Below are 20,816 nucleotides of genomic sequence, written 5' to 3'. Positions count from 1 at the left end.
ATCAGGCTAGCAGGCGTCCAACATAACACCATCAGAGTAGCAGGTGTCCAACATAACACCATCAGAGTAGCAGGTGTCCAACATAACACCATCAGAGTAGCACGTGTCCAACATAACACCATCAGTGTAGCACGTGTCCTCGTTTCTCAGGCCGTCGGGAGGCTGTATGCAAATTGCCTGGAGTCAGGATTTGCCGCTTCGAGTTATGATTATTGTGAACACCTGGACCTAGAGGGGCTGTGTGTGTGTGTGTGTGTGTGTGTGTGTGTGTGTGTGTGTGTGTGTTTGTTTGTTTGTTTGTTTGTTTGTTTGTTTGTTTGTTTGTTTAAAGGTATTATGTTTGTTACTCACCTGTGTTTAACTCAATTAACAAAAGTAAAAGTGTAAAACAAAAAAGGGCAATGACTAATTTTGAAACGTCAGACGTATATAAAAAGGTATTTCTCCCTTCCACTTTTTTTCCTTTTCTTTTGCTTCATTTTCTTTGAGTTTTTCATATATTTTTTCTTATTTCTTTACATTCATAATTCAAATTTCCTCCTGCTTGGTATGTAGACAAAGAAGTTCCAAAGAAAATAAATTACTACTCACTGCGCGTTAGAGGCCAACGCCGCTATTGTAGAAACAAACACAAAACAAAAAACAAGAAAATTTTATATTTTTTCCTCAATGCTCAGACGCAAAATTTTGCATATTAGGGTTTTTTTTTTTCAAGGTTGAAGAAGGAAGAGGGAGGGAGAGGAAGGGATTACTTCTGAAAATTTGAAGATGTAAAGGCGTTTATATATTTAATCGTAAGTTATGAGGGCATTATATTCTTATTACGTTAACTGTATTTGAAGACATTCTTTTAGGCAGGTTCTGGAATCCAGCCAGGATTTTTTTTTAGATAAATAATTATTTCTGTGTGTTTTGTCCCGTAAAGTAAAAAGTTTGGTAATGGTGCTTAAAATATAATTTACATATGTTTGGGCAGGAAGGCCAATCGGGTCTTAGTTTACAACTGTTAGTAGTATAGCCTGCTGATTTACTGTTCTGAGTTCTGTATACCACAACAAACCAATCTTGTGTGCTTTACAATCTCCTGTGACCTGTGCTAATCGTCCTAACATAATCAAAAAGTTGTTTTTGTGGAATATGGATGGTGTGGCCCACGGGGGGGGGGGGCAGGCAGAGTCACAACAGTGTGTTACGTCAGGACAACATGGCTTCTACAAACAGTAAAACTAATAATGTTTGTATGTATTACAATTGAAATCTCTTTTTTTTTATGGGATTGGTCCACCAGAGCACAGGTCAATGACCCACATCAGGGCCTGAGGGGTGAAAATATAATAATAATAATAATAATAATAATAATAATAATAATAATAATAATAATAATAATAATAATAATAAATAAAAATTACAATAAATATTAAATAAAATATATTATAATAATATAATAATAATAATAAATAAATACAAAATTTAAAAAAAAAAGGATCAATAGTGAGAAACGATATACCCGGATGTACAGTATGTTGTGTTGTCAGTAGTAAGAGAAACAATTGAGACCCGGCAATTGTGTGTAAATGAGGCAGAAAGTCAGATCAGCAACCTGGGACTTGGTCATAATTTTTGTGATGCCATATGGCAGCAGGGTCTACCATTAGACAACACATTACGCTGCCAATATCTTCCCAGGCGGTAGTACCTCCCTGTTTGGTAGCTGTCTACTACCTACTACCTCGTACATTCAATAACATTATCGTTTTAGGTACAGACACAGATACAGCGACTATTATTATGCTCCGCACCACACCCAGAGGGCTATTATGCTTTGTCTGTTGGTCTGTAACTTGTAACCAGCAACAGGTGATGTTATGAACGTCACACCTTTTGGCCAGGAGGAGTACTATTGGTATAAATAACTAAATTTGACCTTTGACCTTTTCAAATGCTTTTCTCACCAAGGTCACAATGGACCATATAAATGACAGGGAACTTGGCACATGTAACATAACCCCCCCCCCATCAAGGTCACGAAGGTCCTTGTAAACGATACATGACCCCCTCCCCCCCACACTAACACCATCAAGGTCGTTAGGGTCCAAACTAGGGGTAGGTGAATGGTGGGGCGCATATGACGTCACAGCTCCCCTGCTTTATTCAACACTGATTATATATTAATGAACTAATGACTTTATTTATGCCGGTGGTTTTATTCATAGACCTAACATGAAGCAGAATGTAAAAAACAAGTTAATATATTTCTGTGGTGTATTAGTGTACATGACATCTGAATAAGTTTATTTATTTGGCTATGAATTGATAGGTATGTGAATCTGATAAGGTTATGAACGAGGAGTGAGAAATTTTATTACTCTGTGTGTGTGTGTGTGTGTGTGTGTGTGTGTGTGTGTGTGTGTGTGTGTGTGTATAAGTAAGTAAGTAAGTAATTTTCACACACTCTAGTTTTTTTTTTTTTTATTTACTTTTTTTGTATTATTATTTTTTTTACCATGAGTATAAATTTCTCTTCTGTATTTCTCAAAGCAGCATCAACCATTCACTCATTATAATCCTCATTATCATTAAAGCTGTTGTCATCATCATCACCATCATCATCATCACAGATAGATAGATAGATAGTGAGGAAGGTACTCAAGAATAGAAAGATGATGCGGAAGTGTAGCAGGAAGGAGGGAGTAGAGGAAAGGAGGTTGGGAGTGGAGGAGGGAGAATGGATTATAGTGGAGGAGTGGGGACGGGAAGAAGGGAGTAAATATCGGGAGTTGGGGAGTATAGGGAGGGGAGTGGAGGGAGTATCGGAAGTTAGGAGTGATGTAAGGAGTCATTCCCTTTAACTCACCACCGCCCTCAGGATATTAGTAAATCTGATGTTTCTTCTCTCTTATGTCAACAATACTCTATTTTTTTCAGACCCTTATTTTTGTGGGGGGTTTTTTTTGCTATTTTTTAAACCTAGATATAATTTGCTGATTATTTTTATTAATTTTTTGTGCTTATGTCATGTTTGTTTTGATTTTTTTGTGCTTATGTCATGTTTGTTTTGATTTTTTGTGCTTGCATCATGTTTGTTTTGATTTTTTTGTGCTTGCGTCATGTTTGTTTTGATTTTTTGTGCTTGCGTCATGTTTGTTTTGATTTTTTGTGCTTGCGTCATGTTTGTTTTGATTTTTTGTGCTTATGTCATGTTTGTTTTGATTTTTTGTGCTTGTCCATGTTTGTTTTTGATTTTTTGTGCTTATGTCATGTCATGTTTGTTTTGATTTTTTGTGCTTGCGTCATATTTGTTTTGATTTTGTGCTTGCGTCATGTTTGTTTTGATTTTTTGTGCTTATGTCATTTTGTTTTGATTTTTGTGCTTATGTATTTTATGCTTATGTCATTGTTTTGATTTTTTTGTGCTTATGTCATGTTTGTTTTGATTTTTTGTGCTTGCATCATGTTTGTTTTGATTTTTTTGTGCTTGCGTCATGTTTGTTTTGATTTTTTGTGCTTGCGTCATGTTTGTTTTGATTTTTTGTGCTTGCGTCATGTTTGTTTTGATTTTTTGTGCTTATGTCATGTTTTTATTGTTGTTATTGATTTTTTTTCTATTTTTCTTTACATCATATAACATCAGATTTATTTATGATGATGTTCGCTTTGTAATTAATAGTTGGATCACATGAAGATTAAGCACCCCAGTTTAGTTCACCTGGGGATACAGCAACCTAGCCTAACCTAACCTAACCTAACCTAACCTAACCTAACCTAACCTAACCTAACCTAACCTAACCTAACCTAACCTAACCTAGCCTAGCCTCAGTTATCCGAATATTATTGTATCTCGTGAATTAGTTTAATATTTGTGATCATTTATCAATATTTTTAATTGAATTCTTCTACTGTCAGTGTTTACTCTCTCGTGTATGGGATCGAGTGAGTAGGGCTGTCTGTCTGTCTGTCTGGCTGTCTGTATATCTAGCTGTCTCCTATCTCGCGTCTCCAGCTGTCTCCTATCTCGCGTCTCCAGCTGTCTCTATGTATGTGCGCGAGATATCTCAAGCACAGGGAGTCTCGGTATTCCTACGTGGAGTATTTATTCATCTTGACAGTCTCAGGATCTCTTAGGTTTTGGGGGGTTGAAAGGTCAGAGGTCAGGTCAGGTCAGGTCAAGTTGTGTTAGGTTAGATTAGGTTGGTCTTAGTTTGGTTAGGTTAAGTTAGGTAAGATTGGGTTGGGTTAAGTAAGGTTGGGTTGGCTGTTTTAGGTCAGGTAAGGTCACAAGTTAGGTTGGGTTAGGTCAGGGTCACCAGACGTGTTTTGGTACCTCACTTGAATAAAGTCATTTCGCGTGTTTACCAGAGGAACCCGGATATACGAGGAGAGAAAGAAGGAATAAAGATGAGAAAAAATTTGCATGATAGAGAGAGAGAGAGAGAATATACAACGATGAGCCTTGGGTAATGTCTTAACTTCAATATAGGTCTCTCTCTCTCTCTCTCTCTCTCTCTCTCTCTCTCTCTCTCTCTCTCTCTCTCCCAGTGTTTCAACCTTCTCACTTGCCGAGTTGTTAAACAATTAATTGGAGTATTTTGTGTTTGCGAAGCAGCAGGAAGTTGGAAATTTTAGGATCACCTGAAGATTAGCCCCAGCTTATTATACCTAGAGATTAGCTCTCCCAGCTTATTTCGCCTGAAGATTGAACCTCCCAGCTTATTCCACCTGAAGATTAGCCCCAGCTTATTATACCTAAAGATTAGCTCTCCCAGCTTATTCCACCTGAAGATTAGCCCTCCCAGCTTATTATACCTAAAGATTAGCTCTCCCAGCTTATTTCGCCTGAAGATAATCTCCCTAACGCTATCTAAAGGGCTAGGTTAGGTTAAGTGAAATTTGATTCAGGTGAAATACGTTGGAGGTAATCAAGATAATCAAAATCTCCACAAGTTACCAGAGATGTTTCAAATAATATAAAATTAACGCTGGAATTTTCCTTCAAATAATGGAATATTTAAGAAAATTTAAGATACAAATTGGGCGAAATTTTTCGTTAACTGAATAATTTTCTTTCAATTATTACAATGAAATAAAAAAATCCTTCTATGAGAATTTGTAAAGACTATTATTTCACGTACAAGACTCTCCCATATTATTATTAACTTACTATTGTTAATGCTCTACCAATCATAACTCTCCCTTCATGCTTAAACCCTTTTTGATTGGTGCAGTGTTCGATTTGAATCTTCTCGCCCACAACACTCACCGTTACAACTGACGACTCGTTCGGTTAAAATTATTGTTTCAACGATTTTTTTTATCTGATATTAGCAAAAATTTTCCTGAAGTGACTCATCTATTTTATTCAGTAATTCAGTATTATAAAAAAAATATATATTTGCTTAACCTTATTTAATCTTAAAACGAATTCATTGTCTAATATTACAAAAATATGTATATATTAACCCAACCCTAGTTAATCATTAAATATACTTGTATTATTAATTACAGTTCATGAAGTCGCTGTAATATGATTTATTTATGTAGTGTTATAATTCATAGTTAAAGCCTTGATCACAACCCTCTTGGATTCCTCTTTGGATCTGCCTCAGTGATTAGTAAAGACCGTGTTGTTAGTGAGAGAGAGAGAGAGAGAGAGAGAGAGAGAGAGAGAGAGAGAGAGAGAGAGAGTACAGGGTATTATCGCATCATTAGGGAGAGTACAAGGCACTAACGTACAATTAATCACGAAGAACCTACCATCTTTGACGCAAAACGTATCTGGTGTGAGGTAAGGCAACAGCTTACCACTAATGTAGATAGAGGGCTTTAAGGCACCATTAATGGCTTGGCTTGATGCATTATCGTCCCCCTGGTGATGGCATTAAAGACCAGCCAGGTGTACAGGTGGTTGTTCTCATCTCTCTCACACACACACACACACACACACACACACCCAGGTGTACAGGTGGTTGTTCTCATCTCTCTCTCACACACACACAAACACACACACAAACACACACACACACACACACACACACAATAACATGTAATAAATCAGTGTATTCACTCCCGGTAAACACTGCTCCTTACACTGTCACTATGTTGAAATGAACTGTAGTTTGAGCTGATCCCCATCTAAGTTATTATATGTCTTATTTGTGTCACTTATGTTACTTGTATATTATTTGTAATTCGTAACCCATTCCCCAAATATGTAACTGTATATTTTCAGCCTTCTGGCTGCCTAGCTCTTTCAATAAACCGTTAATTATTATTATTATTATTATTACACACACACACACACACACACACACACACACACACACACACACACACACACACACACACACACAGGGGTTTTAAATACAGCATCGTGTCCTCTGAACCCTTGATATGACCAGCAAAGGTAGAAGCGTCCCCACAGTTTACGAGGAAATTTTTTTTAACTTACGAACGTTCGACAATCTTGGTGTGGGGGATCCCTGGCGTCGACACTTGTGATGGAGTAATTTATTGTCTCCTAAATCCACTTCATGAACACCAGCGACCATGATTTGTAAAACTGGATTCTTAAAGGTTCGTTCGTTGAATATTTCCGGATCACTTAACCTAACTAAACATAATGTAACCTAACCTCTCCGAACGCTCCTAGGATAGGGGGGAGGGGGGATTACCATTAGGTGGTTAATCTTCATATGAAATAATCTGGAGGGGGAATCTTTAGGTGATCTAAATTTCTTTCCCCAACCCAGCCATCTAACTTAAGAACATAAGAATGGAGGAAACTGCAGCGGGCCTATTGGCATACTGGGCAGCCCCATTTACAGCCAACCCCTATTGCTCATATATCCATCCAACCTATGTTTGAAACTATCCAGCGTATTCGAGTTAATGATGATATTTGGTAACTTGTTCCTTTCATTTACTACTCTATTTCCAAACCAATGTTTATTTATTTCGTGCCTAAATCTAAATTTGTCTAATTTAGAACCATTGTTACGAGTTCGCTCCTGGTTGGATAGTTTGAGTACCTTTGTTATATCACCTTTGTTCAGCCCTGACTTCCATTTATACACCTCTATCATATCGTCCATCACTCTACGTCTCTCGAGGGAGTGCAAATTAAGATGCTTTAACCGGTCTCAGTACTCAAGGTTCCTAATGCCCGGGATTAGTCTTGTCTCTCTCCTCTGAATTCTTTCTAGGGATTCTATATCCATTCTGTAATACGGTGACCAGAATTGAACTGCGTAATCCAAGTGAGGTCACACAAGCGCAAGATATAGTTTCAGGATGACCTTGCCAGTCTTGTAACTAACACTCCTTTGCATGAACCCAAGTACTTTAGTAGCCTTGTTTCGAGCAAATACACATTGTTTACTTGGCTTAAGATTCCTACTTATCATTACTCCTAAATCTTTCTTACCTTCGGATTTCTCTATAACATCGTTGTTCATCTGATGTCTGGTTTCTCTGTTTACATATCCTAGACTAAGTACTTGACATTTGTCCACAGTGAATTTCATCTGCCCTTTTTCAGACCATTCGATTTTTTTTAGATCTTCCTGTAGTTTTGTGGAGTCCTCGTCATATTTAATTACACGCCCTATTTTAGTGTCATCGACAAATTTACGTATGTTGCTGTCTACGTCGATATCTATGTCATTTATGTCGTTTATGTATATAATAAATAAAAATGATCCAAGTACTGAGCCTTGGGGTACTCCACTAATGACGTTACTCCAATCGGATTAAGTGCCGTTAATGCTCACTCGTTGTTTCCTGTCGTGTAACCACGCACTAATCCATTTTAGAATATCTCCTCCAATGCCATGAGCCTCCACTTTTCTTATTAGTCTTTCGTAGGGGACTCTGTCGAAGGCTTTAGTAAAGTCAAGATATACCACATCATAGTCGTGCCCCTCGTCCACTGATTCGAAAACAGCTGAAAAGAATGTTAATAGACATGAGCGCCCGCTTGTGAAGCCATTTGGGGAATCATTGATCAACTTGTGCTTCTCCTGGTGATTTCGAATAGAGTTTCAAATTATTGCTTCCAGTAATTTGCCTACAATTGATGCTAAGCTGATTGGACGGTAGTTAGAGGATAGTGATCTATCTCCCTTCTTTAAAATCGGTATTACATTCGCTATCCTCCAAGATTCTGGTACTACACCTGTTTTTAAGGACATGTTAAACAAATTTGCTAAGGTCATACAAAGCTCTTCCTTACATTCCTTTAATACTCTGGCAAATATCTCATCGGGACCTGGTGACTTATTAGGCTTTAGTTTGTCTATTTGCTTACTAACATCGTTACTAGTCACTACTATCTCACTTTATCTATTTTCTTCACTATCTCTGTATATAGTCGGTGCCTCGGGTATCATATTTAAATTTTCGGTGGTGAAAACTGTTGAAAAATATTTACTCAGATTATTGCTCACTTCTCCGTCGTTATCAGTTAGCTCGCCGGTATCTGACTGTATTGGTCCAATCTTTTTTCGTGTTTTAGTTTGATACATTTGATAGAATCCCTTGGGGGTTGACTTCGCCTCCCTTGCTACCTTCAGCTCATTATTCCTCTTTACTTTTCTCATCTCGGTCTTAACCCTACCGGCCAATACCTTATAATAATCTCGGAGGTAAACTTCACTACGATTTATTCTTCTACCTATAGCCTTCCTTTGTCTGATGATGCTTTAAACTGCCTACTTAAGATGTATCCAACATGGCCTCACAATTCCACAGAGACTCTACCGTAACGGAGCATTATCCCAACCCCCCCAGCCTCTATCCCAACTGGCCTCTATCCCAGCCCCCAGCCTCCTCCCAACCCCAGCCTCTATCCCAACCCCTGGCCTCTATCCCAACCCCCAGCCTCTATCCCAGCCCCCAGCCTCCTATCCCAACCCCCCAGCCTCTATCCCAACCCCCAGCCTCTATCAGCCCCCAGCCTCCTATCCCAACCCCCAGCCTCTATCCCAACCCCCAGCCTCTATCCTACTCCCAACCTCTATCCCTACTCCCCTACTTCTGTCAACCCCCCAGCCTCTATCCCTACTCCCGACCTCCAGTGTTAGGATGCTTAATCATCAGGTAAAAATAGTTGGGGCTTATCTTCAGGTGATCCCCTTTAGCGATAGTATTAATTCTTTAACAAAACAGAACCAAGGGCCACTTCACTTGTCACCCTTGATATATAACTACAATTTCGACATAACAATAAATGTATTAATAAAATTGTACTCAATGACGATGACGTGAAACCTTTACATCGAGAGATAATAATCGTGAGTGTGGAGGAAAAGGTCAATAGGTCAGGGGTTCAGATGCATGAGGTCATCATATTAAGGGGTTAAGAAGTGAGGTCAGGCCTTGTGTGCGGAGGTGTTGTCTCGTGAGGTTTAAGAACATATTGGTGGGGCCAGATTGATTATTTCAGTTTAATGTGAAGTGTCAAACAAAAACGAAAACAAATCTAGTTGTGGTTGTAAAGAATTGATGAGCGTTTACTTGAATAGCCTCGGTAGTTGAAGCACTGTAAATAAAAGCATCTACAACTGCCTGTAAATATCTACAACTGTGTGTGTGTGTGTGTGTGTGTGTGTGCGTGTGCGCGCGTTTTTATAATGTACTTATGTCGAAACAGGTACACTGAGCGGGTTGATCAGAACTGTACTTTATACTTGTGACCAGCAAGACCACCACCTGACTGACAGGGTGACAGAAGACCAGCTGGGAAATATTGGTCGGAGCAAAAAATAAAAAAAATTAAAAAAAAATTAAAAAAAATCCAGATAATGGGCGTGGCAAATATAATGTTTACAAATAATCCATCTCAAGGATAACAATTTACAGGTAATACAAATAATCTACTTAGTGTGAGCAGTAGCGCCAACCGGTGGGGGGTGGTCTTGGACACCTGCCTCCCTTCAATCGTCTAAAATATGCATTACTATTATTTACACTCGAATGAAACTTTTTCCTATAAAGTGTAAGCAGATGTATGCATAAAATGTATATATATCTTATTCATATCTTACAGGATGCATATAAGACGGAGGTAAAGGATAAAGGAATATTATTATTATATTTGATTGTAAAAAGAGAAATTGATGAAGGAAAATTAAAGTGAATAAGATGATTGTCTGGGTGGAGGGGGATGGAGAGGCAGCCAATGAGAGACGAGATTTACGAGACCAGGATCCAAAAGTACATACGGTAAACTCGTAAGCTCTATCATGGCCCCTATCATCAAAGGTCCTTAGGATGGCTACATATTGAAGTGTACCTATACCCCGTCTCAGCCAGGCGTCTTGACGAATCACCCATTTTAACTTACGACCATTTGAGTATACTCGTCTAGGATGATAGAATAATGTCGTATGATAGGACGGCAGAATAAATTATCTGTAAAGGTGTTGGGGGTTGTTATGACGTCATAATACTGTACTGCTCTCTAGGTCACCAACAGGTCATTATTCTCCTCAATCACTGCATTATTAACCACAGGTAATCCATTGTTGTATATAATGCGCCTCCCTTGTCTTCTAATCACCACGTACACCCATTTTCTCCTCCTCTTTTCCCTCCCCCCTCTATCACCTTTCCCTACCTCCCTACCTCCATAACCTTTCCTCCTCCTTTGTACCTCCTCCTTGTTCCTGCCATTATTCACTTCTAACTTAATATCATAACTCGATGTGGGCGGCTCTCTCTTCCCTCCCCCCATTCTTTTTTATCCTCGTTTCCCCTACCTCCTCTACCTCTCCCCCCACCCTTAATTTACATTTATTCCTCTCCTCTATCTTCCCTCCCTCCCTTCTCCCCACTACCCATTTCTACACCCCCTCTCCTCCTCTCTTCCATCACTGCCTCTTCTTCACTCTGTTATTCTACCCTCTCCACTGTCCTCCCTCCTTTTCTCCCAATTCCATTTAAAACTTCTGCTTTCTCTCACCCCACCTACTTTGCTTCCCCTCCTTTGTCTCCCCACTCTCCCTTCCTCCCTCCTTGCTCCCCCTTTCCTCTCCTCCTCCCACCTTTCTTTCTCCACCTGCAACGCCTTCCTCACGACTGCCAGCAGGTACTCTCTCTTTCTTTTCGGTCCTTTATTGGATTTTATTTTTTTGCATTTTTTCCTTTGTATCTTTTTTTTATTTGTAGAATTTTATGTTTCATTCATTTCGACTTTATTTATACTTTTATTCATCTTTTTTTAACATTTTCTTTTTTTTTCTGTCCCTTAAACACTCGAGTAATGCCTTATTCATTTACTCGTTTTCTAACATATTTATTCATTCTCATTCATTCTATTTATTCACTCATCCACCTTTTTTTTTATTCTCTCTCTCTTATTCATTATTTTTTCACATTCATTCTTTATCACAATACTGAATTTCTTATCTTATTCAACATTGTTCTTCCTCGGGACGTGCTGCTGGCTCCTTATTTATTTTATTTATTATTATTATCATCTTTATTTTTTAGTTATTGCAATTATTATATGAAGGGATGGAGTTGAGGAAGAATGGAAGGAGAGAAGAGGGAATGAAGGAAGGAAGGAAGGAATGAATGAATGAAGGAGGTTTGTATAAGGATCCTATAGGCCTATCGAGGTCTTCCTTCTGCAGGCTGTTATTATCTACTTCAAAAATGATGTCGCTGCTTGAGATGGTCTTGGGTGAGTGAGTGTTCTAGATTACGGCATTTTAGACTGGTTTGAGAGAGTGGGGTGGGAGAGGGGGGGTGGGAGAGGTGTTGGTGATTAAGAGAGAGGGATTGCTTGAATGGGATGGGTGAGGTGGAGATGCAGTTAAGATCGTTGGAGGGATGGGAGAGGTGGGAAGATTAGGAAAAGGAGGTGGGGAGTTGGCCCAGAAGAGGGGCTGGTAGAGGAGGCTAAAGGAGTGGCGGTTGGAAGAATGCGTGAGTTATTAGCGAGTGGGGTGGATAGTGGAGGGTAATAAGGAGTGGGCTAGAGGGTGAATAGGTTATACGCGAGTGACTGGGGTAATAAGCGATGAGGGGTAATAAGCGAGGGCTGAGGGGTGAAGAAGTTATATGCGAGTGAGTGGGGTAATAAGTTAAAGGGCAGGGAGAGTGAGGTAATAAGTGAGTTACAGATAAGGGCGAGTGAGTGGGGTAATATGAGTGGGCAGGAGAGTGAGGTAAGCGAGTGGGCTGGGAGGGGTGAACAGGGTTATACGCGAGTGAGGTAATAAGGAGGGCAGGAGGAGGGAGGTATGAGGGCTGGGAGGTGACAGGGTTATAAGTGTGTGGGCTGGGAGAGCTTATGTACATGATAGCTGGAGAGTGAGGGGGTATTAAGGAGGGCTGGAGTGAGGGAGGCTGGGTTATATGGGAGATAGAGGGGTACAAGGAGTAAGCCAGAGGGGTGAATAGGGCGCAGCATTGAGGGCTTGGAGAGTGAGGGACATTAAGAGTGGATGTGAGAGGAGGTAATAAGCGAGTACGGGAGGTATAGGGCATGAGTGGGCTAAGGAGAGTGAGTGGAGTAATAAGCGAGTGGGCTGGGAGAGTGAGTGGAGTAATAAGCGAGTGGGCTGGGAGAGTGAGTGGAGTAATAAGCGAGTGGGCTGGGAGAGAGGTGAGATGGGAGATGGCTGGAAGTTAAGTGGGGGGAAATTAATAATTTTTTGAGCTCGAAGAAAAATTGGTGGGAGCATTTTTCTCCCCCACTCACTCTCCCTCTCCCCTCATTCCCTTTCCCCTTTTACAATGCCTCACTTTCACTTTCTCTCCCTCTCAATTTTTACTTTCTTTCTCTCTCTCTCTCTCTCTCTCTGATAATGACATTGATAGTGAAGAAAATTTAATCATTAAAAATATAAGATGAAAGTGATGACGCAAGGATGATGAAGGGGGTCCGATAGTGATGATGAAGTGATAGTGACGTGGATTTATGATAGCAGGATGGTGAAGAATGATGATAAGAGACTAGTACTGATGAATTGGAAGAGCTTTTGACAGTGAGATGAAATTGATGGTGATGGTGATGATGAAGCCGGGATAATAATAGTGATGAATAGAGGAGTAACACTCACACACACACACACACACACACACACACACATATATATATACACATACAATTATCAACAGTGACAGGACGACACTATCTCCGGATTACAAACATGTGTCTCTCACGAGGTAACGGGTCCCTCCTTCCCTCACCCTCCCTCTCTCCCTCCCCTCCTTCTCTACCTCCCCCCTAACCCCCACCCCTCCCTCTCCGTCCCCCTCTCTAACCACCCCCTCCTCTCTCCCTCCCCAACCTCACACCCTCCCTCTCTCCTCCCTCTAACCCTCACCCACCTCCCTACCTCTAACCCTCACCCCCTCCTCTCTACCTCTAACCTCACCCCTCCCCCCCCCCTCTCTAACCCTCACCCCACTCCCTCCCCCTCAACCCTCACCCCTCCCTCACTTACTCACCCTTATCTTCTCTCCCCACTCCCTTTCTGTTTTTGTCAACATTCCCTACCTCCTTAGCCCTCACCTTCCCTCCCTCCATCCTTCCATCCTTCCTTCCTTCCTTCCTTCCCCCTTTCTTTTATCAACACTCCCTCCTTCTTTCATTCCTATACTCTCCACGGTGTCTTGTATTTCTTTTTTTTTATTGTCTTCGCCAATAAAGGCAGGATTTATAGTGTACAGTACTTGTCTGTCTGTCTGTCATAACGAATGCCAGATCAAAGGCGAACATTTTTATTATATCTCTTATTTGACTGGAATAAAAAAATGCAATTGTTAAATCATGGACTCCAAGGTTCAGTTCCAAGACGTGACAGAGAAACTTAACCAGTGTGTGTACAGTCGTTGCCCTAGCTGTACACGTTCCTTCGTCTCGCTCCTACTTATACTTGTGATGGCAGGACCTTAGATGTACGTTGATAATGGTTTAACTTGAAAATTCACAGCACGTGTTATAGCCAGCAGTAATCAAGGCTCGCACTCCATGGTGAATGAACCAGCGCTTGCTTCGGTTTTTTTACTTTGGACGATAATTATCTAGGCACTTTTTAGGATAGCAAGTTAAAATTTGGGTAAAATACCAAGTACGTTGACAAAACAAGTTATTATTTTAAGGTTATGACTCATATTGTTCATTTTGTTCAAATTTTGTTCATGGCGGCTTGACGGGCGGTGCACTAGAGTTAGCACTAGATCGTTGGTCGTAGTTGGTCGTTGTGGTTCTTAGTTTTGTGAGCAGTGTGAATCCGGTTGTTTCGAAACGGTTGGTACAGCTGACCAGTTATTGGTATACAGTGCACCATTATCTATTATGTGGATCAAATTATCTGGCTAAAGGTTCCTGCCACAATTTTAAAATGACCAATAATTTGAGTGTTATTCCTGTAGATATTTTTTAAGTGCGTATGTTGTGTATATTGTGAATACAGGGAGCAGGCGTACCAACAATGCAACACTTTCCCTGCCACTCTGCCAGTCTGGTGCACGACGTGGAGGTGTGTGGATTACGGCACCACGCGTGAATAACAAATACAAAATCTTCAACATTGAAAACATTTGGTACAGCTTGTGTGTAGTGTGGTAAGCCTAGTGTGTACAGTATTTGTTTTTCTTGTTATTAATACCCAGGTGTGTTGTGGAGCCGCTACTCGTGTCAGTACTGAGCTGCTTATGTTTACACTCCATCTTAGTCTTCATCTACTTAGTTCTCATGTTTGTGTCTAGACTGGGACTAGGGATTGTGACGGTGACTACTGCTTGTGTTTCTCAGGTTATTATATATCATGTGATTCACCTTTATCGTTTTTATTGCTCTGTGAAGGTTGAGTTGTGTGTGTGTGTACAGGCTGGGTAGTGTTTATTGATTGTTTGGTTGTTTGCAGGCTGGGCATGGAGGGCGGGGGAGGAGCGTGGTGCCCCAGGTCGACGGTGGATGCGAGACAGAAGGAGTGGCTGGAGGTGGACCTTGGAGCTTCCCGCCTGGTGACGGCCGTCGCTACACAGGGCCGCCATGCCAACGGCCAGGGCATGGAGTACACTCCCGCCTACACCCTCACCTACTGGCGCCCGGGGATGACCTCCTTCACCTACTACTCCGCCAACCCTAGCAACGGCAACAAGGTAAGTCCTCAACACCATTACCGTGTTTGTTTCGTCACAGGTGTAGAAAAGTGGCGCCACTTTCTTAACGACAAGACTATATATTAAATTTCTGGGCGCATTATACTTCCGTCTGGTCCCCGAGGTGTGCTAGAGACTGTCGATTGATTGAAAATCGGGCGACCTAATCGAAGTGTATAAACATCTCAGGGGGCACTACTCGGTCGAATGTTCAGTCTCGTTCAAGATTCTTCGAACACTGCTGGAGACAGCTGACAACTCAAGGCCGTTTGTTTACTGTAGTATGTAGTATACTATAATACGAAACAACGAAGCCCAACCATTAATAAAGCAACAGGGAACTAAGTAACCAATCACCGATCACTTTTACATTCATTCATTTTTTTTACTACTCACTATTGTAAACAAACGGCCTTGAGTTGCCAGCTGTCTCCAGCAGTGTTCGAAGAATGTTGAACGAGACTGTACATACCTGGAGCTGGCGGACGTCCGCCCCACAAGGTTGAAGAAGCCACAAGTCCAGAAAACTGTGAGGGCAACTTTTTCGGAGTGAGAGTTGTGAACTCTTGGAACAATCTGCCAGAGATTTTTATGAGCTCACGCTCATTCAAGGCCAGACTTGACCAACACTGGAGCAGGTTCCGATATATTCAGGAGCCAGTCCATGCCCAGTATCTGTCAACAGTGCGTATCAGAAACGTGTCCGACCGCTCAAGCGGCTAACACGCCGATGGGTGGCGAAGAGGATAGAGGTAAAAGTAAAATGAACCATCGTAGACTGATTTATGTTCTGTACAAAGATACACAGATTTATAGTCCACCCACTCTGTACATGAACACCATAGACATAAGACAGCAAGAAACGTGTCAATTTAACCTAGAGCAGAGTCTTAAGTTGTCGGGTAATAGTATATCTGCCATGTACACCTTAACTACAGGATTTGTGACTGTAATAGACCTCATACGGCCATCGTCGTATTTTGAAATGTTCATATCTCAATCAGCGATCCTTGGTCTAGTGATATTGAGAAGGTGACAAACAACGAAGATTTTATTACACATTAAAAAAAAGCTCTAAGATGACACTAACCCTTAAGTAGAGATAGTAAGGTCAATAGGTTACGTAGGTTAGGTCAGTTTTTATCCCAATGACGCACCCATAAAACTACATCCTTGGCTCAGGATTTATTATTAAATGGATCCTTTTATAAGAGTTGTTACGAGGGAGATTTAAGACTTTGTTTACTTATAAGCTCACGTGTTGTTTTTCCTCTCTGATCAATAAATATAATGTGACGTCACTACACCGTTATTTATCGTTATTGTTATTAGTATTATCTATGTGATTTTATGGGGCTGTTGATGTTCGTATTGTTTTGCAGAAGCTGTTTTGTATATCGTTGTTAGTATTTATTCTTTATATGCATTTGTTGTTGTTTTAGTGATGTTAGCTAATAAAATGGCCATCACTTGTCTGGTGACGTGCATGTAACCGCAAGAACTCCTCTGTCGCTTATGTGTAAGAGTCAGATAGATTAGGTCAGTGAGTCGTTGTGTTCGTCGGCGTGACAACGAATGAAGTCACTGACGATATGAACAGACGGACAGAAATAATCCCTGAGTGTCGGCCGAGCTACCCTCACGACACAAAAACTGAACACGTACGTTAAAAAAACCTAGAAAAAACCCAGTTCATATTGTTACACCGTGGAGCTTCTCTTGTTTCTCAGGGAGGGGTAATATGGCATCACGAAATGTGACCAGGGTCCCAGGTTTGCTGATCTGACTTTCTGCCTCATTTACACACAATTGCAGGGTCTCAATTGTTTTTACTATTGACACAACATACATATATTGTTTTTCACTTTTTGTAATTCTTTATTATTGTCACACTACTACTACATTTCGCCCCAAGCCCCGATGTGGGTCATTGACTTGTGCCTGGGTGGCTAATCCGTAAAAAAAAAAAAAACCTAGTGCCTGGCGTGCAGGGATCAACGCCAGCTTCCCCCACCCCACCCCACCTCTTCTCGCAGCAGTTTGGGCAGAATCCACCACGTTCATGCGGCCACTTTGTGTTGCGTGTATTGGTTGCTCGCCCATTATGAGGTTGGTATCCATGACATTGTACAGCGTTGAACCTACTTTCGTCCTGGGTATGTTTGGTGAGGGTGGTGTTGGCTGATTGTGGTTCACGATTAGGAAGGTCTTAAAAGTTTAATTTGGGTTTAATATAGTTTGTTAGGTGAGGTTTTTTTATACTTTGGATTTGTTAGGTTGAGGTTAGGTTGAGGTTAGGTTGAGGTTAGGTTACGTTAGGTTACATATACGAGTAATTTAGTTGTATGTTATGATAAGAATCCTGGAAATAACAATGCGACACATTATTTTGGTCAAATTGCCTCACTGTTCACCCATTGTTGTCTACCTGCACTGTCTAGGCACACAGGAAACTGTATGCTCCCACGGCCTATACGTGCACCTATATTGTTTATATCATTCTGAACTTCGTAGTTTATATACCAATACATGCCTATCCAATTGTGAACCTGCATGGCAATTTTACTGAATATATATTATTATATTATTAGTTATGGCGAGATAGAATTAGGTTCAAAACGTAAGATTTAAATTTAGGTTTGATTTAATTTAGGACTGGTTGTTAGGACACGTTAAGTCGTCATAGGGTTAGGAGTTGCTTAGATTAGAATAACAGCGCTTGTGGGAGGGGCAGCAAGAACTAGATCGGCTACATCCCGCCCCCCTTACCCGAGGATCCTGCCAGATCACTTACGAGGCGTTGGACGAGGGTTACTCTTCACCATTATCCGACCGGGATTACTGTGACGTTCCGTGTCCTGCTGTCCGAGGCCTCCATCACGGGGAAGGGCTTGTTGTGTGTTGGGAGCAGCGGGGCACAATGTTTTTGGCAACAACTACACGTGGGCTATGGTGGCGATGACCGTGGCGAAGTGATGCGACGTGTACACACCGTTGTAGAGGCAACTAATCCACCCCGTTGATCCCCCGCCGGCGTGAGGTTGCTGGCTGGCAGGTCCCTTGGTGCCAGGGTTATAATTGTGTGTGTGTGTTCTTCTTTAACCGTTTATTTCCTGTCACTTTTTCTTAGTATCGGTTCACGGAGAAAGATTAGGTCAGTGTCGACGATAAACCTTGGTAATGTAATATGGTAGAGAGATATTGGTCCTACTCAGTGTGATGGATAGTTCCGTGCACTGACACTAGTTGGGTTTCGTAGAGTTTGTCGAGTAGGTGAACAGTTTACAGCTCCGCTCCGCCAAGTGGATTAAGACCAAATCTGGGTAGATGCAAATTATTGAAGCAACTGACAGCGTACTTGGTGCTGTTAGTTTTATATCATCAGTGCCGGATCAGGGGGGCGGAGCTAGAGTATAGCTTATTTGTTTTTTTCAACTAACCATGAACGTGACATACTGCGTGAACTGGATTTCAAAGATCCAATGGAAATATTTATCTCAGAAACTACATAAGCCCACTTTGTTTTAGTAAAATTAGTACAGTAACTAAAGTTAGATTATTTTCTTAATTAGTCATATTTAAAAGGTTTAAGTATGTGATATGTATACATAGTACTGTATTATACACTTCGGTTAGTCATAACTTTGTGAAGGGAATTTTTTTCGGTTTACACACGAGTTTGTTTAACATATGTCGGGTAAACAAAGGCAGAGCTGGTAGACGTAATAACACCAGTATGTAATTTGTTAATGAAGTTTTAATAGCAGTCTTTCTACTAGTTACTTTACTGGGGCTCCTATAGCTTTTAAATCCAGCTTTGTATGTCATTAATACCATTATAGTAATATAGCTTTTAGTATATAAACATTTAGGGCGATATAGTGTTTAAAGGTGTGTGTTTTGATATACATAGAACCTTATAGTGAAGATTTGCGTTTTACCGTGAACATTGTAATATCTTTGTACATCAATAATATAGACACAGTATAATGGCTCCGTATATCACCCCTCCCTGTCACTATGAAGACGAGGGATGGGGCAGCAGAGTCGCACTTGTACATTTCATCAAAGTGTCGTATTTTACCGCCAAGGCCTCCGGTTACAGCATTACAATACATAAATACATACATACATATATACATACATATATACAATTCCTTTAACCTGTATAGTGGATATAGATAGTAGTCAGACCCTGTATATTTTAGTCAATATCCCAATTAACCTCCACCTCCTCCTCCCTCCCCCCCCCTCCTCCCCCCTCCCCCCCCCTAGAGTATGGGAGGCGGTGGCGGTGTTCTGGAGTCTAGTGTAATGTATTCCTCATAGATGGCGCCAGGTGCACCTCCCCTTCCTTCAATTAAAATGCCTTTATTAAACACCTTAATGTTCCCAGGCCTGAACCAGGGTGTGAGTCTTCTTAATTAGCTTTTGTTATTGTTTTGTTATTTTGGTAGTGGTGCTCTGTGGTGGCAGTGGTTAGTGGTGTGGTGCTGTGTGGTAGTAGTGGTGGTTGTTAGTGGTGTGGTGCTGTGTGGTAGTAGTGGTGGTTGTTAGTGGTGTGGTGCTGTGTGGTAGTAGTGGTGGTTGTTAGTGGTGTGGTGCTGTGTGGTAGTAGTGGTGGTTGTTAGTGGTGTGGTGCTGTGTGGTAGTAGTGGTGGTTGTTAGTGTTGTGGTGCTGTGGTAGTAGTGGTGGTTGTTAGTGGTGTGGTGCTGTGTGGTAGTGAGTGGTGGTTGGTGGTGTGGTGCTGTGTGGTGTAGTGGTGGTTGTTGAGTGGTGTGTGGTGCTGTGTGGTAGTAGTGGTGGTTGTTAGTGGTGTGGTGCTGTGTGGTAGTAGTGGTGGTTGTTAGTGGTGTGGTGCTGTGTGGTAGTAGTGGTGGTTGTTAGTGGTGTGGTGCTGTGTGGTAGTAGTGGTGGTTGTTAGTGGTGTGGTGCTGTGTGGTAGTAGTGGTGGTTGTTAGTGGTGTGGTGCTGTGTGGTAGTAGTGGTGGTTGTTAGTGGTGTGGTGCTGTGTGGTAGTAGTGGTGGTTGTTAGTGGTGTGGTGCTGTGTGGTAGTAGTGGTGGTTGTTAGTGGTGTGGTGCTGTGTGGTGTGGTGGTTGTTAGTGTGGTGTGTGGTGCTGTGTGGTAGTAGTGGTGGTTGTTGGTGGTGTGGTGCTGTGTGGTAGTAGTGGTGGTTGTGCGTGGTGTGGTGCTGTGTGTGGTAGTAGTGGTGGATGTGGTGGTGTGGTGTGCTGTGTGGTAGTAGTGGTGGTTGTTAGTGGTGTGGTGCTGTGTGGTAGCAGTAGTGGTGGTTGTTAGTGGTGGGTGTGGTGCTGTGTGGTAGTAGTGGTGGATATTAGTGGTGTGGTGCTGTGTGGTAGTAGTGTGGTGGTTGTTGTTGTTGTTGTGGTGCTGTGTGTGGTGGCAGTGGTGGTTGGTGGTGTGGTGCTGTGTGGTAGTAGTGGTGGTTGTTAGTGTTGTGGTGCTGTGTTATTGTTATCATTTATGCGTTAGTCTCTCTCTCTCTCTCTCTCTCTCTCTCTCTCTCTGGGCCTGGTAGGGTGTGAGGTAATGGGTCGTACAGGGAGGTGGGGAGGTCAGGGGAAACAGGAAGTGTCACTTGCATGTGTCGTCGCCCTAAGCAATCTCTGTACACCTTAATCCCTGGCTGCTGTTATGATTGTGTTCGTACCTCGTGTGTGTTGTGTGTGTTTATGTAG

General features: G+C 41.5%; 1 protein-coding gene across 1 annotated transcript in view; it reads left to right on the top strand.

The window, feature by feature from the left end:
- LOC121861250 overlaps window positions 1–16,150 on the top strand; it is a 171,393-nt gene extending 155,243 nt beyond the window's left edge. The window contains exons 5-6 of the mRNA XM_042358897.1: window positions 14,877–15,114; window positions 15,800–16,150. Coding sequence (XP_042214831.1) covers window positions 14,877–15,114; window positions 15,800–16,150 — 589 coding nt within the window. The remainder of the gene's footprint in view (window positions 1–14,876; window positions 15,115–15,799) is intronic.
- The last annotated feature ends 4,666 nt before the right edge of the window (window positions 16,151–20,816 follow it).

The sequence above is a fragment of the Homarus americanus genome, unplaced genomic scaffold, assembly GCF_018991925.1.
Source record: "Homarus americanus isolate GMGI-L3 unplaced genomic scaffold, GMGI_Hamer_2.0 scaffold21314, whole genome shotgun sequence".
Classification (NCBI taxonomy): Eukaryota; Metazoa; Arthropoda; class Malacostraca; order Decapoda; family Nephropidae; genus Homarus; species Homarus americanus.
Note: the sequence above shows the minus strand (reverse complement) of the source record. Positions and strands in the feature narration are given on the sequence as shown.